Here is a 19,888-nt window from a genome sequence, read left to right on the forward strand (position 1 = left end):
CGACCCCGCGGGCCCGCCCGCCGGCCGCCCGGCGCTGGCGGGAACCCGGGCGGGAGTCCCGCGGCGCCGGCTCAGGGCGTTGGGGGCCGGGGTCCATCCTCACTAGGCCCCCGCGGAGCTCCTGGTCCTGCACTTCCTTCCGGAACCGCTTCTCAGAGGTGGATGTTGACGCCGAGAAAGGGACCCGACTTGTTCGGAAAGCTGCCCGGCGTTATTAGTGGCCGGCCCGGCCCGGTCGTAGCTTCGGACTCCCGGGCTGCGTTACAGGACCGGGGAGAGAGCACGTTAAGCCTGCCGCAGTCTCACCGCAGGCCGCAGGCCGGCAGCCCACGGGCTCTATGTGGTCGGTAGACTCCGATCGCCACACTCCCAAGGGGGATGGCCACACCACAGTCCCTTCTCAGGATTTGGGCAGGCACACACACCTGCCTGGTGTGTTTTTCAAGTCATCAGGCCCTGGACTCTGTGGACTTGGCCGCGTGGCATCCAGCACCTTAACCACCAGGCCACCTGCTGGCCCCAGGGCAGCTTTTGGATGGGGGGAAAGGAGTCTGGAGTGAGACTGCCCTCTGCTTTCAGGTCTCCAGCAGTGTCCCCAGACTGCCCCGTGGCCCCAGACAAATTCCTGTCTCTGAGTTGCAGTCTCTCCATCTCTCAGTTGAGGGCTCAAGCGCCTTCCATGGTAGCCCAGAACAATTCTGGTAGCCAAATTCCATGGTAGCCCAGAACAATTCTGGGTGCAACACCTGGCCTAGGCCCTTCCCTTGGGGCTGCCAGAGCCAACAGGGAACTTTCGCAGTTTCCAGAGCCCAGGCTCTGGTTTCAAGCTGACGTGCATCCACATCCAGATCCTTTGTGATCTCTGCTTCCTGGCCTTGTGATGCTGGGCAAATCATTTCACTTCTTTGAACTTAAGATTTCTCACCTGCCAGATCACGATGTGATGTCAAATGCTCGGCACACGCAGATGTCCCTTAAATCATCGTCCCTGATACTTTACGCAGAGTTTGAAAGTCCACAGTGTACTGGTCTGGCATTGCCAGGATGGCCCCTGACTCTGTCCGTAGTGTCCCTGGTGATGGCCAGTCCACAGCCTGGCACTCATTCTGGGTTTATTTAAATTGATGATTGGCAACCCTGGTGGTAAATCATTTAAAAAATGCTGGTACCTGGGTTCCACTCTTAAGATTCTTGAAAGTTTAATTGGCCTGGAGTAGGGCCTAGGGGTTTTTTGTTCTTTTTTTTTTTTTTTTTTTTAAGTTTTTTTTTTCGGTCAAACACTGGCAAAGAGGGGGAGGGAAGAGGAAGGGAGGGAGAGAGAGAAAGTGAGACATCACCTCCCTCCCCCAAGGGGGATGGCCATACCACAATTTCTTCCCCTCCTGAGATTTTGGGCACACACATGCACATGCCTGGCGTAATTCTCAAGCTGCAGGGTCTGGGACCTGAACTGTATAGATGACCATGTGGGATCCAGCATAACCTGCCCACCACCTGCTGGCCCTGGATATTTTCAGAAAACTGTACCAAGTATTCCAGTGTATAGCCACGGGCTGAGGGCCACTCACTCACTGAGGCCAAGCTTGGGTGAGTTTGCAGTTGGCATAGCTGGCTGCCATTGCTGTTCTCCTCAGATGGCGCTTCCCACGCTGCCTTCTTACTGGTGCACGCGGAGGCCCCTGGATCAGCAGATGGCACGGCACCGAGAGCAGGCAGCCCGGCTCCGGCAACAGTGGGACCAGAACAGCCACTACTTCAGGATGTCTGACATCCGCAGCTCCAAACAAGCAGAGTGGAGCTCCAGGTCCTCCTACCAGCGGAGGTAACTGTGGTGACTGCTGATGGATGGGGAGGGGGGGTCACTGGCTGGTCCAGGCCCTGGGATTCCTGGACAGCATGTTCTCTCAAGGGATTCAGGAAAACAAGCAGTATGGATTACCCGCATGGCGCTGTTTTTCTAGCTGAAAATCGAAAAAGGGATCATCAATGAAGTAATTCATTGCACTGAGGAAAATAAAATGACACAGAAGAATATGTAGTAGACGATACAAGAGGAAGGGAGGGAGAGAGAGAAAGTGAGACATCACCTCCCTCCCCCAAGGGGGATGGCCATACCACAATTTCTTCCCCTCCTGAGATTTTGGGCACACACATGCACATGCCTGGCGTAATTCTCAAGCTGCAGGGTCTGGGACCTGAACTGTATAGATGACCATGTGGGATCCAGCATAACCTGCCCACCACCTGCTGGCCCTGGATATTTTCAGAAAACTGTACCAAGTATTCCAGTGTATAGCCACGGGCTGAGGGCCACTCACTCACTGAGGCCAAGCTTGGGTGAGTTTGCAGTTGGCATAGCTGGCTGCCATTGCTGTTCTCCTCAGATGGCGCTTCCCACGCTGCCTTCTTACTGGTGCACGCGGAGGCCCCTGGATCAGCAGATGGCACGGCACCGAGAGCAGGCAGCCCGGCTCCGGCAACAGTGGGACCAGAACAGCCACTACTTCAGGATGTCTGACATCCGCAGCTCCAAACAAGCAGAGTGGAGCTCCAGGTCCTCCTACCAGCGGAGGTAACTGTGGTGACTGCTGATGGATGGGGAGGGGGGGTCACTGGCTGCTCAGGACCTAGGGATTCCTGGACAGCATGTTCTCTCAAGGGATTCAGGAAAACAAGCAGTATGGATTACCCGCATGGCGCTGTTTTTCTAGCTGAAAATCGAAAAAGGGATCATCAATGAAGTAATTCATTGCACTGAGGAAAATAAAATGACACAGAAGAATATGTAGTAGACGATACACTGGAAGGGGCCGCCTTGTAACCCCACATCTCTAGAGAGAACCCCACTTAACAGTCTGGTGCATATGTTTCCGTACTTTTATGTGCTGTGTTTAAATATGCATACACAAAGACGTGTAAAATGTGGAAGTTACAAGCACAGCCGCCGGGGCAGCTCTGTGGAGCTGTGGTCATGTGCTGCTCGAGAGACGCTTGTTCTCATACGACGACTAGTTCAGATCCCTGACCCAGGCAGCCTGGTGTGCTCTGGGCAAGCACACGAGTGCCTGAGATCCAGCAGGGGGAGACTGGAGGAAGGGGGTTGGGATGTGACCACACCAAGTGGAGGGGGCTCCTCCCTGTCTCTGTCTTACTCTGTCTCTCTTTCACTGTCACATGTGCATGCTTGTGCTCTCTCACAAATGAAAAAGCAGCATAGGCTTTGGAGTCAGGCAGACCTAGGTGGAGATCCTGACTGTGTCGCTACCTGAATGAGTTTCAGTTTCCTCATCAGAAAAGTGGGGCTGGGGCCAGCAGATGGCCTAGCTGGACTCCCACATGGCTGACCATGGTTTGAGTCCTGGACCTGGTGGCTTGAAACTCACACTGGTTGCATGTGCATGCATGCCCTAGATCCCAGGAGGAGAATGGAGGAGAAGGGATTGTGGCGCAGCTATTCCCTTGGGTGGTGATTTCTCACTTTCCCTCTCACTGTCTCTCTCTCTCTCTCCGGTGAGTGCACACACCCTAAGGCAAAATCCTCTCCAAAACAAAACAAAACAAAAAAGAAAGAAAGTAGGGCTAAAACAACCTCCTCTGCAGGACTCATGTGATGAGTAATGTAAACCACCTGTCGTATATAATACCTGGAACCTGGTAACTAGTCAGGAACATTAGCTATTGGGACCAGCAGTTGGCGTAATGGCTATGTTGCTGGACTCCACGTAGTCAACCATGGTTCAAGTCCCTGACCTGGTGGCTTAAACTCACGCCGGGCACTTGTGCATGTGCACCCAAGATCCTGAGAGGAGAATAGGGAAGAAGGGATTGCGGCGTGGCCATCCTCCTTTTCTTCTCTCTCTCTCTCTCTGTCCCTCTCTGGTCAAATTAAAATAAGTAAGTAAAAAATAAATAAAGTTAAATAAAGTAATTCTTTAAAAAAGTTATTATATTTTAAAGTTCATGATAGCATGTGCATGAGAGAGAGATTCCTGCACAGGGTCTCGTCATGTTGTGACCCCCTTTCTCCAGCCTTCTGGCTTGTCAGGATCTTGGGCACACTTGCACCCTGCATGTTTTCAGACTGACCCAGGGTCCAGACCTGTGTCCACCCTGTGGCTTCTAGCACTGCAGTTCAGTTTGTACTCACTACCCCAGGCTGGGCCCACCTCAGCCCCTTTCACCCACAGAACAGAGCAGAGCATCCTCCCAAGGCTGTAGCAGGAGTGATTATTGTGAGTACCTTTTCACCCAGCATGCACGCCTATCAGCGTGAGAAGATGAAGGAGGAGAAGAGGAAGAGTCTGGAGGCCCGACGAGAGAAACTCAGGCAGCTCATGCTGGAGGAGCAGGACCTGCTGGCCAGAGAACTGGAGGAGCTGAGGCTAAGCATGAACTCACGGGAAAGGAGGATCCGGGAGCAGCATAGCAATCTGAAATCGGCCCGAGAAGAGCAAAGGAAACTGGTAACGTCCCACAGACCTCTGGGAGGCGTGGGTGCAAGTACCCCCAGCCTGCCAGTGTTGGGCACAGCCTTGGGCCCTCTGGTCTGAAGAGAAACTAGTTAGCTCCAGAGCCAGTGAGAAAAGTCCCTACTCTTAACTCTGTGCAGGAAGAGGCAGCTCTGTTCTCCTTAGCCCCTTAACTCATTACAGCTTTTTTTATAAATTCCATTTCTGTGTTCCTACAAAGATCTGGGAGAGGGAAGAAGAGGAAAATACCGATTTTCGACAGGGTCTCACCATGTCGGGATCCTCCTTCCTCGTCTCCTGGATAGCAGGACTATTCGCATGCTTTGCCACGTCTGTCTTATTTAGGTTGAGCTGGGAATTGAACCTGGGCTCTCCCATGTGGCCTCAACCCCTGAGTATCTGCATCTTAGCAGTATGTGTTCCCACAACTGAACTGGAACTGTTCTGTATAGTTCATCTTCCAAAGTGTTTGTGTGGAGCAGGAAGCCCCAGTGTGTGTTTCTCAGCCTGTTATATTTTGAAACTCCCCTAGACAGGACCCATCTGTAGCTTCAGATTTTGGCCTTTTGTCACCTTTGCAAGAGTGATCCACCGATGCCGTCAGTTCTGCACAGCTGTCTCGCTCCCAGGGCTGTGGTCGGGAGGTCCGTGAATGGAGTAGCAGGGACAGCGGCACTGAGTGGGTGATGGGCAGTTTGGGCTTGAGCTGTGCGTGGATTTAGAGAACAACATTAGACCTCCCTCTTTGTGCTCTTTTGATAGATTGCTGAACGACTTTTGTATGAACACTGGAAAAACAACCACCCAAAGCTTCGAGAGGTGAAAATCAAGAACCTTCCATTGATTTGCCTAAGTAGACGAAATTGTGTGTTTCCAGACTTTTTTTTTTTAACATGCATTTTTCGCTGGGCTGAAACTGAGATGGGAACCCCCAACCATCTAAAAAGAGCACAGAGGAGCTTACCATCCAGTGGGGTGACAGTTGGTAGCTTGTCACAGGCAGGTTTGGCGTGCTGAGCAGGCCTGGGAAGATGAGCATGGGGGGGGCACCCCACTCAGCTGGTGGTTGCATCTCAGAGTTGCTGAGTCTGGAAGGATCCGGCCATTAACTTGGTGTAGAGGTGAAGAAAGGGCTTTCTAGATGGAGGTGACTGTGCATGAAGTGAGGTGCGCAGGGAGGGTGATGCGGGCTGTGGCGGGGAAGGCCTGAACTGGGGTGGCAGGGAAGACGATGGGTCTGTGGGACCTGTGGGCAGGGAGAGAGAGTGGTCTCGGATTGTTGGCATCCTTCAGTGGAGACTGGGCTGGAGAGAGACACTCACGTCACTGATATCAGTGGTTATTTCAACATGGTTGACCTGTATCCGGGTGCGTGACTGGCACGAAGGCAGCACGCCGAGCCCGCAGTGCTGTCAAGGAAGCCAGGGAAGAAATGAGTACTCTCCCCCTTGTCATCCTCAGATGGAGCTGGACCTTCATAAGAAGCACGTGGTCAACTCTTGGGACATACAGAAAGAAGAAAAAAAGCAGGTATGTGTGACTGTGGAGGCCCACACACCATGGTGTGCCACCGCACAGCTCAGAGTCTTTCTACTTTCTTTCTTTTCTTTTTTTTTTTGGAGAGGTTTTTTTGTTATAGGGCACATGCGCTTGCCAGAGAGACAGAAAGCAAGAAATCACTCCCCAGGGGGGATGGCCATGCCGCAATCCCTTCTCCTCCATTCTCCTCTCAGGATCTTGGGCACGCACGCACACGCACCTGGTGTGAGTTTAAGCCACCAGGTCTGGGACTCAAACCTTGGTTGCCTACATCGGAGTTCAGTGACATAGCCATTATGCCAACTGCTGGTTCTTCTGTCCTACTTTCGATGTGATTGACCCTGTCGAGGCTCGTTCTCCACTTGCTAGGCACATGTTAAACAGAATCTTTGATCTTACGTATGCTGGAATCCTACCTGACCAGTCCCGGGGAGAATGAGGCCAGGTGACCAGGACAGTGGACACTGCGTCATGCGTGCGTCTTTAGAGGCGTTTCTGTCACTGGTGGCCTCTTCTGATGAAAATTACACAGTCCCGGCCCTGGCCTGCTGTGGCGCCTCTCTGGTAACAGTCTGCACCTCCATGCCGTGGTGGTTTAACCTCTGGCCTCATCCTGCAGTGTTCTGTGGACTCATGGAAGGGGGAGGAGAGCCCACACTGGGAGCCCTCTCCCTGCCGGGTGCCATGCTGAGCGCCTCCCTGCTTCATCCCCAAGGGTGGCATCAACCTTGCTGTTCCCACAGAGTAGTAATCCCGGCACTTGCACCCTCACCCAGGGGCACACAGCAGAGGGCAGGACTCAGGCCTGGGCTCAGTCTTCGCTGTAGCTATAGATACTGACCTCGCATTTGGCCCCTCATAGCAAGAAGCCACGGAGGAGCAAGAGAAGAAACGGTATGAAAATGAGTATGAGACGGCCCGGCGGGAAGCGATGAAACGGATGAAAGCGGAAGAGGAGAGGAAGCAGCTGGAAGGGAAGCTGCAGGCCGAGGCGCTTCTTCAGCAGATGGAGGAGCTGAAGCTGAAGGAGAAGGAGGTGGGTACCAGCCTGCTAGGCCCACCATGACCCTCTGCAGCTGCCCCATCATTATAAAATGGGCATTTCAAGAGCCATTCAAAAAGCAGGTGGGATTCTAGGAAATGCAGCAACAGCTGGGTTTTCCCCTAATTTCCATCTGTGCCTCTCCCATACACCAAGGTGGTATGCCCAGATTCTAGGACATTAATGATGGAGAGTCCATACCTGCCGTCGGAGGTTTTCTGTTGCCTGAGTAGACGTGGCCAAGGGGCTGTAGCACACAGGTCCCTGCTGGAGTCAGGTTTAGGTCCGGGAGGCTGTCTTGGAGAATACCATGCACAGTTTCCCGAGAGGCCTGGCTCTTCCCATTCAGAAGAGGAGGCCTTGTGCTCCCTTCCCCAGGCCCGAATGATTCAGTCTTAGATACTTAGTGCACTACTCTTTAGGTGCTCAGCACCTGCCTGGGTGCTAGAGAGAGCGCCTGAGCAAGGCCCGCAGTCCTGGCCTTGTGGTGGGAGCTGTCCAGTGGGAGAGACAGATGTGAAGTTACAGAAGCGTGGACTGACCTGCACAGGGTCCTGTAGGAGCACAGCTCACAGGGTGTGTCCTTGTCCTCAGGGCTGGGAAAAGGCCTGGCACAGATGGGATCAATGAGCCAGCTGAGCTGGGCGGAGGGCCTCACAGCCTCAAAGGGAAACCCCTGATGAGAGCCATCAGGATGGCCACGCCATCCTACGTGGTGGCTCCTGAAAATGGAGACGTGCAGTGAAGGAAGGTCCGCGCCTTCTCAGTCAGGCTCACTGTCGTCCTCACCACAGGCGAGCAAACTGAAGAAGGAGCAGGAGAATCTGCTGAGGCAGCGCTGGGAGCTGGACCAGCTGGAGGAGGAGAGGAAGCAGATGGCAGCCTTCCGGCAGAAGGCCGAGCTGGGGTGTGTGTGGGAAGGGCTCTGGTCTTCCCCAGCAGGTGGGCCTCTCACCTCCTCAGACTTGCATGGTGTCCCTAAAACCAGGAAGGATGCAGCCTGTAGCGAGCAGTTGTCTCCCCAACAGTTCTTTATGACTGAAGGCAAGCCACGTTCTCGTTTGCAGGCGCTTTCTGAGACACCAGTATAATGCACAGCTCAGCAGACGCACACAGCAGATCCAAGAGGAGCTGGTAAGTCAGAAGAGACAGGCTGGCATTTGTTCACCCCCTTTTGAAGGAAATGCCGCCCACCACTCAGTATGTGAGCACGGCGATAGGAATGAAAACACAGGGCGCGTGTTGTGGGGGATGTTGGTCAGAAGGTACAGACTTCCAGTTATAAGGTGAGTAAGTTCGGGGCTGGCAGGTGGCATGGTGGTTGAGGCACTGGACTCCCACATGGTTGACCACGGTTCAAGTCCCAGACTTGGTGGTTTGCTTCTTACTTTCTCTTTCTCTGGTGAATGCATGTGCCCTATAGCAAATTAATAATAAATAAAATTAAATCTTTTTTTTTAAAAAGCTGAGTTAGTTCTAGAGATCTAATGTCTCATGGTCAGTGATATTGTGGTCTACCGTGGTCAGTAATACTATGTTGGGAACTTGAAGTTTGCTTAGAAAGTAGGTCTCAAGTGTTCTTACAACAAGGATAACCATGAGGTGATGGATACGTTAATTCATTTGACTGTTGGTATAATTTCACGACAGATATGTGTATCAAAACGTCAAGTCATGTTTCCATAGGCTGTTATTTAAAAAACATAAAGATGTCCACTGTAGCTAATTCCCAGTCAGTGGTTGGTTGGCTGTTTCTGGTTTCCCTCGTATGTAAAAGCTGCTATGAGCATCTCATGCATTTAAACCTGTGCCCTTGTGTTGCTGTAGTCCATGTTCTGAGGAGTGGATTGCTGCCACACTGTGTTCTGAAAAGCTGTGCCACCAGAGGTGTCTAAGGGCATGTGGTGGCAGAGGGGTCTCCCTGTAGTCAGAGAAAAGCTCTTAAGCCAACATCTTTTCTCTCCTGGAAACAATTCCACCTCCCCATCTCTGGAGATCATCCTTGGGGAGGATCTGAGTACTTGCTCTGGGTGTCGGGCAGAGAGGGCAGGCAGGTAGGAGGAGGAGGCAGCAGCTGCTGCAGGATCTGTCCAGTTCACTGGCCGAACTGTGGCCCTGCTCCCTCCAGGAGGCGGACAAACGGATCCTGCAGGCACTCCTGGAGAAGGAGGACGAGAACCAGCGCGTCCACCTGGCCAGGCGGGAGCAGGCCCTGGCTGATGTGGCCTGGATGAAGCAGGTGGTTGAGGAGCAGCTGCAGCTGGAAAAGGCACGAGAGGCGGAGCTGCAGATGCTGTTGAGGTGAGAGGGGCTGCTGTCAGGGTAGGACACTCCTGACCTCTCTTCTGCTACCTGGAAATGCCCCTCAGGTCACCGTGAGGGTCAGCTTACTGAAACATCTGTCCCTCATTCCTAAGGAGCACACCTTGCTAATGGACCTGGAATGGGGGGATGTTCGCTTTATTTCAAATGGAAGTCTCTGTGGTTTAGAGTAATGATCCGCTCTGACCTGAACTCTTATACACTTGAAATGGTTATAAATTATGAAGATGATAAATGCTACTTAGGACTATAAAAGTGGGTCCGAGTCCTAAAAACTAAAGGTAGTAGGTTGAAATAATGACTAGGTGACATGCACTGACGCTGTATTCCAGGTCCTGTGCTGAGTGCTTTACAGTCCTCGTCTGTTTAATCTGACATCCAGCCACACACCCTGGGTGCCCAGACCAGAGACTCTAGGAGGGCCCTCACCCCCAGGCCGAGCTAGCAGTGGCCCTGGTGATGTGGGCAGGATTCAGGCACAGGCAAAGCCCCTCTGGGTCCTGATGGTTCCATTCACCTCTGTTAGCACATCATCAAAAGTGCTTTATGTAAAAAAATGAGGAATTTAAAATAGTGGGGCCAGTAGATGGCACAGTGGTTATGTTGCTGGACTCCCACGTGGCTGACTGCCGTTCGAGTGCTGGACCTGGTGCCTTGCTTTCTCACTTTCTCTTTCTCTGTGTCTCTCTCTGGTCAAATTAAAATAATAATAATAATGACAAATAAATAGTTCTTTAAAAAACCTGATACATACACACACACACACACACACATTCACTTTAAAAAAAATAAAAATAAAATAGTAACTTAAAAACTTATCACAACAACACTATCTGAATATTGTCCTTAATCACAATCTTTTAGAAGTTTGAGTGGGTAACATTATTTGAGTTTGGCACCCACAGACTTGGTTGGAGCCTGTGTGTCCAGCTCACTCCTGCTGTTGGTGGTGTTGAGGAGCCTCCTTGTCATCTTGTGTCTGCACAGGGAGGAGGCCAAGGAGGTGTGGGAGAAGCGAGAGGCAGAGTGGGCCCGGGAGCAGAGCGCGCGGGACAGGCTGATGAGTGAGGTAATCCTGGCTGCGGCAATGCCCGGGTAAAGGGTGGGTGTCTGGGAGCTGCTGCTGACTCTGCCAATTGTTCGGGGAACAAAGTCTTCTGGTCATTAGGGGCTTCTAACGTCATTATAAAGAGGGGCCAGCAGGTGGTGTGGAGACTGTGTGGTTCAAGTCCTGGGCCTAGCGGCTTGGAAATTACACTGGGTGTGTGTATGCACATGTGTGTGCCCTAAATCTCAAGAGGAGAGTGGAAGAGAAGGGACTGCAACGTGGCTATCCCCCTGGGGGATGATTTCCTATTCTCTTTCTCTCTGGTAAGCGCATGCACCCTATAGAAGAGAAAATCATTATAAAGGTAATTGAGGGACCGACTCCATGGTGTAGTGATGAAGCCGGATTTCACATGGCAGCTTTGGTTCAAATCCTTGGCCCAGTCAGCCTGAAATGTGCCCGGCATGCGTGCAGGTGCCCAGGTCTGATGGACTGGAGGACTAAGAAAGTGGATTGTGGCTTGGCCAGACCCTGTGGTGGGTGCTTCTCTCTCTCATTCTCAGGTGTGCACTCACATGCTCTGTCATCAATAAAGAAAATACTTATTAAAAAGTAGTATAAGCTTGGGGCCAGGAGGTGGCTTGGTTGTTAAGGCACTGTACTCCTACATGGTCAACTGCAGTTTGAGTCCCAGACCTGGCGGTTTGCTTTCTCATTTTCTTTCTCTCTTTCTCTGTCTCTCTCTGGTAAGCACATGTGCCCAATAGCAAATTAAATAATAATAAATAGTCTTTTAAAAAATACAAAAGGTAGTATAAGCTTATTAGAAAAAAATTCAGAAGTGCTGTAAAGAAAAAATGGCAAGTTACCCAGAGCCCCATCTACATGGGCATTGTTTTTTCCCATTCTTCTGCCTGTATGCATGACATTTTTCTATATATAAATTTGCCAGAGGGCTCACATGCTCTGCACAGAGAGACAGAGGGAGTCCCATGGGGTATGGTCATGCCACAATCCCTTTTCTTCTCTCTCTCTCTTCCTTGGGATTTTGGGCACTCATACACATGCTTGGCATACTTATCTTTTTTTCCTTTTTTTTTTTTTTTTTTTTAAAGTTTTTGCCATAGGGCACGTGTGCTCGACAGAGAGAAGGAAAGTGAGAAATCATCCCATGGAGGTTTGGCTGCTCTCCTCCATTCTGCATGCATACATACGCATCCGGTGTGATTTTCAGGCCATTGGGTCTAGGACTTGAACTGTGTTGTCTGCCATGTGGGGAGTCCAGCAGTTTAACCAGCACACCACCTGCTAGCTCCTTGACATGCCTTCTTAAGCAGGTCTGAGACTTGAACTTCATGGTATACCATGAGAGATGTAGCCTCTTCAACCACCAGGCCACTGGCCAGCCCTACATGTCTTTACCATACTATGCAATTTGACTAAGTATTTTATTTTATTGTACTGCTCTTTGCTCATACCACTCTAATGGTTGTATCATACCTTGTCACAGGTGAACTGTAGTTTGCTTTCCTTTTTTTTTGGCGGGGGGGGCGTTGCTACAGGGCGCGTGTGCTCGACAGAGAGACAGAAAGTGAGAAATCACCCCTGAGTGATTCCTCCATTCTCCTCTTGGGATCTTGGGCATGCATGCACATGCGCCCAGTGTGAGTTTAAGCCACCAGGTCCAGGACTTGTACCACGGTTGACTACATGGGAGTCCAGTGACATAGCCATTAGGTCCCCTTTTTTTTTCTTCTTTGTTGGGTTTTTGGTTTTTTTTTTTTTTTTTTTTTCAGAGTTATTTTAAGAAAAGCTATAGGGAACATCTTGGTGTATGAGGCTTTTGCATACCAAGGACTTTTTCTTCAGGGGATGCCCAGAAGTGGGCTGAAGAGTGGAATTCCTCTGTCAGTGTGTATATAATGCGTGAAGACACTCCCCAATCACATGGAAATGTGGGGAAAGGCTTACCTGTGTACTGGCTGTTATTTGAAAGTGGTTTAGAATGAGAGATTATGTGTTGGGCCTGTCCTCAGGCTAGTTTTAGAATTCATGGGATACTGGGTCTGAATTGGTAACTGTCTGCTCTTGTAAATCCCAGCTGTTCCCCAGCAGCTTTTCATCTCCCCCACTTAACTTTCCCCACTGGCCCAGACCCTGTGGTGCAGTGAGTAATGGAACAAGCTGGAGCCAGGTGGCCGGCCGCGGTTCCCATCTCCTGCCTGGTTGACTTGAAACATGCCAGCACATGTGCATGTGTCAGGATCGATCCTGATGAGCTGGAGGGCTGGGGGCAGGGACCTGTTAGGACCAGACCCTGCTGGGAGTGTTCCTCTCCCTGCTCTCTCTGTGTGCACACACACTATCATGAATAATAATTTAAAAAAACACACAACATGGGGTCAGCAGATGACGTGGTGGTTAAAGTGCTAGAACTCCCACATGATCGACCACGGGTTGAGTCCAGGACCTGGCAGCTTGCTTTCTCACTTTCCCCTTCTTTCTCTCTCTCTGGTGAGTGCATGTGCCCTATAACAAATTAAAAAATAATAATAAAAAAAATTAATAAAAAATTATTAAAAAAAAAAAACCCAACATACAATGCCTTGCTGGTTGGGGCTCCTGCACGTGTCCCTTGGAGAGCATTGCTGGCTTCTGCTTCCCTGGTTTCGAGTCCTGCCATGGCAATCTGGGCTGGTGGAGGGACAGCATACTGCCCTGGGACCAAGTCCCAGACACAGCAGGTTCTGCTGCTCTGAGCTGTAAGTCCCTGGTCATCTTTGGCTTGTGGGTTTTTTCTTGTCCCAGAACCCACTGACGATGAATGGGATTCCCTTGTCGCTGAAAGGGTTCCCCTCCCCTGGAGAGAGTGCTGTTTCCTCAGCGCCCAGCTTTCTCTGCAACACAGATCTGCCTTTTGTGTCGGGGGGAGGTGTGCAGTGCCCTCTGCACAACAGCATACAAGGCCAGTGTGGCACTGAATCCTCTTGTCTGGGCTCACCTCTGTCTGGCCAGTCGGGCCCAAGGCTGCTGAGGGTTAGGCTGGGTCTTGGTGCAGCCGCAGCCTGTCTGAGGCTCATAGGATGCATCTGTCAGATTCAGAGTAAAATCTTCCTTTTGCTCTGGCTGAGGACAGGTTCTGACAGGAAGACAACAACAAATACAAGAAAAGATTGAACAGAACCGGCGGGCACAAGAGGAGTCCCTAAGACACAGGGAGCAGCTCATTCGAAATCTTGAGGAGGCAAGGGAGGCTGCTCATCGTGAGAAAGAGGAGCATGAAGAGCTGAAATCTGCCCGGAAGCAGGAGCTGGAAGCCCAGGTGCGGCAAAGCCCAAGGGTGGGAGGCAACCTCAGCAAGGAGCCCCATGTGGTTCTGCCTCACAGGACGGGAGCTGAGCCCCCTGACTCACCCCATCCACAGCCCACTCATGTCTGAGAGCCCCAGCCTACATTGCTGTAGTTCAGACTCTGCCCGGGTCCTCTCTCTTTCACCAGGCTGGCATCTCTGTCGGCCTTCTCTGGGTCCCCTCTGCGAGTGCTCAGCTGGCTGGGCCATAGTTCTCCATTTATTCCATTCACACCTGACCCTCAACACAAGGCACCTCCCGGACACGTGGCCTTTTCAGAGCTTTTTCCAAAGCACGCAGCATGGCACACATGACCTACCAGTCCCCGAGTCCTCTGGAACCTGTCATCACCAGTACTCAGCGGGATTCCCCAGCCTAGGTGGCGCAATGGGCCTTCTCTCCTGGTCAGACACAGGACCCTGCCCCGTGGGCTGGTCTCAGGGTGACTTTTCTTGGCACCTAGGTGGCAGAACGCCAGCTGCAGGCATGGGAGGCAGATCGGCAGGAGGAAGAGGAGGAGGAGGAGGCCAGGCAGACAGAGCAGTTCGCTGATGCCCTGCTGCAGCAGGAGGCAAGGACGATGGCCGAGCGCGGCTACCAGCCCAAGGTAGGGAGCTCCCTGGTGTACTGCCACCTCCCTGCCCTTCCAGTTGCTCACGGTCCCACCCAGCTCTGCCTCCTGGCCGCCCTGGCCCTCCCTTACGTCTCTTCTCCCGTGTCTCTTTCTGACTGGTAGGGCACTTCTGCCCAGTGCTGGCCCGTCCTTGGTTGGGTCTCAAGCAACCCTTGAGGTGCTTTTGTTCTGGCTCTCGCCAGTGCAGCCCAGGACTGAAGTCTGACCACTGAACTGTAGGCTGGTCTGCCCTGTCTGGGACAAAGCAATTTAAGAGCTGTGGCCACAGCCGGCGGGGTGACAGCCTAGTGGCACTAGGTCCTAGCTGTTGGGATAGCAAAGCCAGGCAAACAGGACACTCCTCCTTTCACCTCTGTCTGATCGGCTTCTCTCCTCCTGTCCATGTTTCTCTTTTCCCTGTCTCTTGAGGTACTTGAGTGTCCCCTGGGAACACAGGGAAACCCCAGGGAGCTGCTGGCTAGATACCATGGGGTTGACCAAGGGCCCAGAAGGCATGTCACTTCAGGGCCGCTCTGGCCACAAGGTACTCTGAGGGGCACTCCCTGGCTGCCAGAGAGAGTGCCTTCAGGTCAGGTGACTCTGGAAACCGAGTGCAACAGAATTCGGGCAGGTACATGTTTGCTGTGGGAAGTTACCGTCTTTACACACTGTGACTCTCAGAAGTGCAGGGAACAGCATTTTCTCAACTCCCTTGGCTATGGGTCTGAGTATCTCAGAATCAGGGTTTCACAGAACACAGGAGAATATTTTAGGGCTCGTACTTAGAAGGAAAAGAAAGTTATGAAGTGCCTCATTTTTGGCTTAGGGTCAAAGCTTTTTCAGCTGTAAATGAAAACAACCATTTCTTGTGCTGTTAGCTCTTACTTAAAATGAGGTTAATTCCCAGCGCTCCTGAGGCCACTGGTCTGATTAGTCTCCTGTTCGCTTTCTTTTCTCAGCCTTACGGACATCCCAGAATTGCTTGGAACTGACTTCTTCGTTGGTGCTGTAAGCATAGAAAACAGGACGCTGAGGCCCCTGACACGCAGCCACCAGATGGCTGGGTGGCATTCTGCTGTCATCATTGCTCAGCACGGTTGGTCAGCTCAGCCATGCCCCTCTGGGCACGTGATTAAACACACTGGGTCCACCAGACTGAGGTGGTGTGGATAGGCAACACCCGCCAAGAGGCTCTTTCCTACCTTCCTTATTCAGGAAAGGGTCTTTTAAAGGTCCACATTCATTCGAGTGATGTCCAACAGTCTCCCAACACATGCATAAATAATGTAAGATTCTAGATGGATACGAAGAGCTACCATTTTGTTCCTGGTGGCTTCCTGTCACCTCATCCTTCATTATCAGCCTTCAAGGAAGGTTCAAACTATAGACAGGCAAGTTTCTCAATTTTGAAGATCACTGTTAAAATTAACTGTTCTATTGAAGACAGACTTGTAGGGCTTGGTGCAGTTTATTTCAGGGTTTATTAATGTAGTGGTTCCAACAGGGTCACGTATTTTGTATCCTGGAAGATAAGAAGCGTGAGCAAATCAGAACGTGGGGCAGTCTGAGTGGTCCACGCATCTTTCTGGAATGGTGGCAAGAAACTAATCTTTCCTTCCTCAGGAAGCAGTTTGTCAGAAGTTTCATAGAGAATTGTGTGTGGGGAGGGATCCCAACACATATGTCACTGACCCTCCAAAGGGACTTCAGAAGGTCACCCAGTTGGCTAACCTTCTAAAGGCAGGAGTGTGACATTTGGGGCTGCTGGTATCTTAGGAGTCTTGGCTGTATGCAGCCTTCTGGGATTTACTGGCTCCTAGGTCAGGAGCAGGGGACCTGAAGAAACTACACCAGACTTGAAACCCACCATCCTATCAATACAACATTCTAGGTTAATCTTTACACATAACTACAAGTCTCTTACAGCAATAATCACATTTTTATGGCTTTATTTTTTCTATGCTCTTAACGTTTCAATATTTTCCATTATATTGTGTTCAAGATTCCATATCTCAGTCAATTATGGCTAATTACAGAGCCTCGTTCTTAGTTATTGAAGCCAGAGTTTATTAAACATCCCTGAGTAAGGGCTGCATCACCTTCCACTTTCACCGTGCCGTAAAAACTAATGGAGCCACAGATGTCATCCTTAATGTTTTTCATTTTCCTGTCTTGGATTTCTTTGGCTGTGAGCCTCTAAGCCCTGCCCTCTCTATGCCTATGTGTATTTATTTCCCCCATTTCAGATGGTCATTCATTGTGAAATAAAGTTCCTAGGTTTTGTTGCTGTTGTTCTTATTGTTGCAAAGTGGGCTGTTAGTGACAGATGTATTGTTATACTGGGGTCAGCAGGTAGCGTGCTGATTAAGGCATTGGACTCCCATGTGACAGACCACAGTTCAAGTCCCAGACCAGGCAACTTGAAAAACCATGCCAGGTATGTATCTGCATGCCCGAGATCCCAGGGATTGTGGTGTGACCATCTCCCTGGGCGGTGAGGAGGCGATTTTTCACTTTTTCTCTTACCCTGTTGCTCTCCAGCAAGTATACACACCCTGTGTCCAAACAAACACACACACAAAAAATAGAACTACAATGAGGTTCCATCACAAACCTACTAGATCGGCAAAAGCAAAACAGTGGATCTCACCTGTGTTGAAGCTGTGGAACAGTGGGAAGTACACTCTGCTCGTCCGGCAGCATGGAGAGCAGTGTGAGGGCAGTGTCCCGGCTTTGCATACTCGCTGACCCTGAGGCCCTGCCCTAGGCGTACACCCTGCAGAAGTGCAATCGTACATGTCCCAGAAGACATGGCAGCTTTACCTGTGAGAACCAAAGGCTAAAAATAACTGCCCATTGTGGGAACCAGCAGTTAGCGTAATGGCTATGTCGCTGGACTCCCACGTAGTCGACTGCGATTCGTGTCCCGGACCCGGTGGCTTAAAACTCACGCCGGGTGCGTGTGCATATGTGCCCAAGATCCTGAGAGGAGAATGGAGGAGAAGGGATTGCGGCGTGACCATCCCCCCTGGGGGGTGATTTCTCGCTTTCTGTCTCTATGTCTCTCTCTGTCTGTCTGGCGAGCGCACGCGCCCTACAGTGAAAATCTCTCAAAACAAACAAAAAACTGCCCATCATAAAATACGAAGTTGTGCTTATTCCTTCAGTGGATGCGACGCCACACTGGAAATGAAGTAGCCAGAGCAATGCACATTGACTAGTTGACTTAGAACAAGAAAGGGATATGTCTGACACCACCTCCGTTTACCATTCAGAAACAGCAAAACTAAATAATTAGCGGTGTCCATGAAGTTCTTGTTCAGCTAAAGCAAGGATGTGATGAGCAGTAAAGTCTAGAGGGACCTGTGGGCCAAGGTTCTGATGGAGGCTGCACGGGTGTCTACTTTGTAATTTCACATAGCTGTCAGATCTCCTGTGCTTGTAGTTCACAGTAAGACACTCGGAGGGTGCTCAGGCCAAAGAACTGGGGTACAGAAGAGAGCCTATGGCCCAAGCAGACCAGGGTCTCATCCTGGAACCCATCACTTAGTGGTTGAGTGACAGCCCCTGAGCCCAGTTCTTCATCTGTGAAACATGGAGAAGGGAGATGTAAGAGTGGCCGGGTGGTGGCAGAGCAGTAAAATGTGGCACTGTGAGGCGCAGTCATGAGAAAAGGTTCTGGATTTGTGTCCAGAAACCTCCCTAGTACACTGGGCACAGGTGCGCCCATGATCTGGGCTGGCCAAAGCAAAGAGTGGATTGTGGCATTAAGATCCTCTTGAGGGTGCTATCTCCATCTCTATCCCATGGAAGAAAGAAATGAATAAACTGTATGGTAGATAGACAGCACAGAGAGCTCAGAACTCATGGTTCCTATCAAGGGATGCTGCCCCCTCCTCAGGAAACCGCCTGTGGTAGAACCTACCAATCTCCGCCAAAGGACGTGGGCAGGACTTCCATTGAAGCAGGTCATACTCAGGCTCTCTGCCTCACTCCTCACCCTTGACTTAGGGCCTGTTCCCCACTCTGGGAGGGCCGGATTGGCCTGTGCTATGCCCTGAAGGGAGCCTCCTGCTTCCAACAGCAGGTACATGGCTGCTCCTTCCAGAATGGCTGACCTGGGGTGAGTCGATGTGCTTCCAAGGAATTCCAACCTCCTTGAAGAGATCAGACACTGAGTTGAGCAGTGGCTATGGAGTATCTATTTGAAACAAAGAGATGAGAAATACTTAAGGTGAGAATAAGGCACTTGAAGAAGACAAAACACAGACCCAGTCACCCAGGCTCTGTTCCTTTAAGTCCCCTCCCAAGGTAGACAGAGGACCACAGGGCCTTCCTGGGGAGGGATGGGGACCTCCAGGTCTTTGCCTTCCCTGCCCTCCCATGGTCGACCTACCAATGTCACACCATTCCACCCCTTTTAGTTCCTGAATGATTAAGAGCGCAGGCTCCATGCTCTGCCTGCTCCAATACGAACTGGGCTCCAAGAGCCAAGACTCAGAGTCCTCATTTGCAAACAGGGTGGTTTCTGTCCCTACCTCATGAGGTCGCTGTGATAGGGGACCTAGCCCAGCGATATATGAAGTGAGTGCGAGTATGATCTCAGCCCCTCTGATCTGGAGACCCACGGGGGTAGGCAAGTGCTAAAGGCCCGAGTGGTGGGCAGGGTGGCCTGGGAGGGGACAGAGCCAGCCCCAGAACCAGGGGAGGGCTGAGACGCCAGGCTGAGTACAGGGGATGCAAACCGCAAGCCCAAGGTAGGTTTCAGAACATCCCTGTCTATAAGGTTCTGGGCGAGAAGGGGCTTATAGGACTAAGAAAGGGGGCCAGGTGAAGGGTGATTACCTGGGCTTCTGACAGGGTAGGGGGATGGAGGGCCTGCCTGATGGGGCCGGCGAGGAGGAGAGGGGAAGGGGAAGATGAGTCCTAAGGAGGGAGAGGCTTGAGAAGGGGTGAAGAGAGACTTGGAGGAGAAGGCAGGGCATGTTCCTCAGACTTCACTGGGAAGAACACCGAGATGGTCAGGTCCCACGCTGCCCTGTATTCCACTTAGAAGTCCCAGGTCACTCATCCCGAAGACAACTACTGGTGACGTAGCCCTGATAAACCTACATGTGAATCTACACCAGTCCTCCATAGGAATCTGCATGGTGGGCCTTTCTCTCAATGTGAAAAGAGATTGACGGCCTTAAGATACTGGACTAACTCCATGACATGACCACCTGTTAGGAGGATGTTAGGGTACTTGCAGTGGGCCAGCTGTAACTGAATTAAAACAAACTTGTGGCCAGCTGTTGGCATAGCAGTAATGCAACACTGTGATGCTGGATCCACGTGAGAAAGCCCTGGGCTCATGTGCTGGGTGTGAACGTATGCCTGTGATCCTGGTTGGCTGAGGCTGGTGGTGGATCATGGCATGTGGACCCCACTGGGGGTGCCTTTCTCATGGAAAAAGTAAACTTAAAAAAGTAAACTTGGGACTAGCAGATGGTGTAATAGTTATGT

At 51.3% G+C, this 19,888-nt stretch overlaps 1 protein-coding gene across 2 annotated transcripts in view; it reads left to right on the forward strand.

Annotated features, from left to right (window-relative positions):
* The window catches only part of TCHP (trichoplein keratin filament binding), an 18,208-nt gene extending 1,541 nt beyond the window's left edge, over window positions 1-16,667 (forward strand). The window contains exons 2-13 of one of the 2 annotated variants that reach the window (XM_006147851.2): window positions 1,635-1,822; window positions 4,253-4,463; window positions 5,232-5,288; window positions 5,931-5,999; window positions 6,871-7,044; window positions 7,845-7,957; window positions 8,118-8,184; window positions 9,179-9,351; window positions 10,360-10,441; window positions 13,557-13,742; window positions 14,234-14,377; window positions 15,343-16,667. In XM_006147851.2, the coding sequence (XP_006147913.1) occupies window positions 1,635-1,822; window positions 4,253-4,463; window positions 5,232-5,288; window positions 5,931-5,999; window positions 6,871-7,044; window positions 7,845-7,957; window positions 8,118-8,184; window positions 9,179-9,351; window positions 10,360-10,441; window positions 13,557-13,742; window positions 14,234-14,377; window positions 15,343-15,375 (1,497 nt within the window). In that variant the 3' untranslated portion in view covers window positions 15,376-16,667. Of the gene's footprint in view, window positions 1-1,634; window positions 1,823-2,363; window positions 2,573-4,252; window positions 4,464-5,231; window positions 5,289-5,930; window positions 6,000-6,870; window positions 7,045-7,844; window positions 7,958-8,117; window positions 8,185-9,178; window positions 9,352-10,359; window positions 10,442-13,556; window positions 13,743-14,233; window positions 14,378-15,342 lie in introns of those variants that run through there. The other variant, XM_006147852.3, reaches the window with a different exon arrangement.
* The last annotated feature ends 3,221 nt before the right edge of the window (window positions 16,668-19,888 follow it).

Source organism: Tupaia chinensis, unplaced genomic scaffold (assembly GCF_000334495.1).
Source record: "Tupaia chinensis unplaced genomic scaffold, TupChi_1.0 Scaffold000226_1, whole genome shotgun sequence".
Classification (NCBI taxonomy): domain Eukaryota; kingdom Metazoa; phylum Chordata; class Mammalia; order Scandentia; family Tupaiidae; genus Tupaia; species Tupaia belangeri.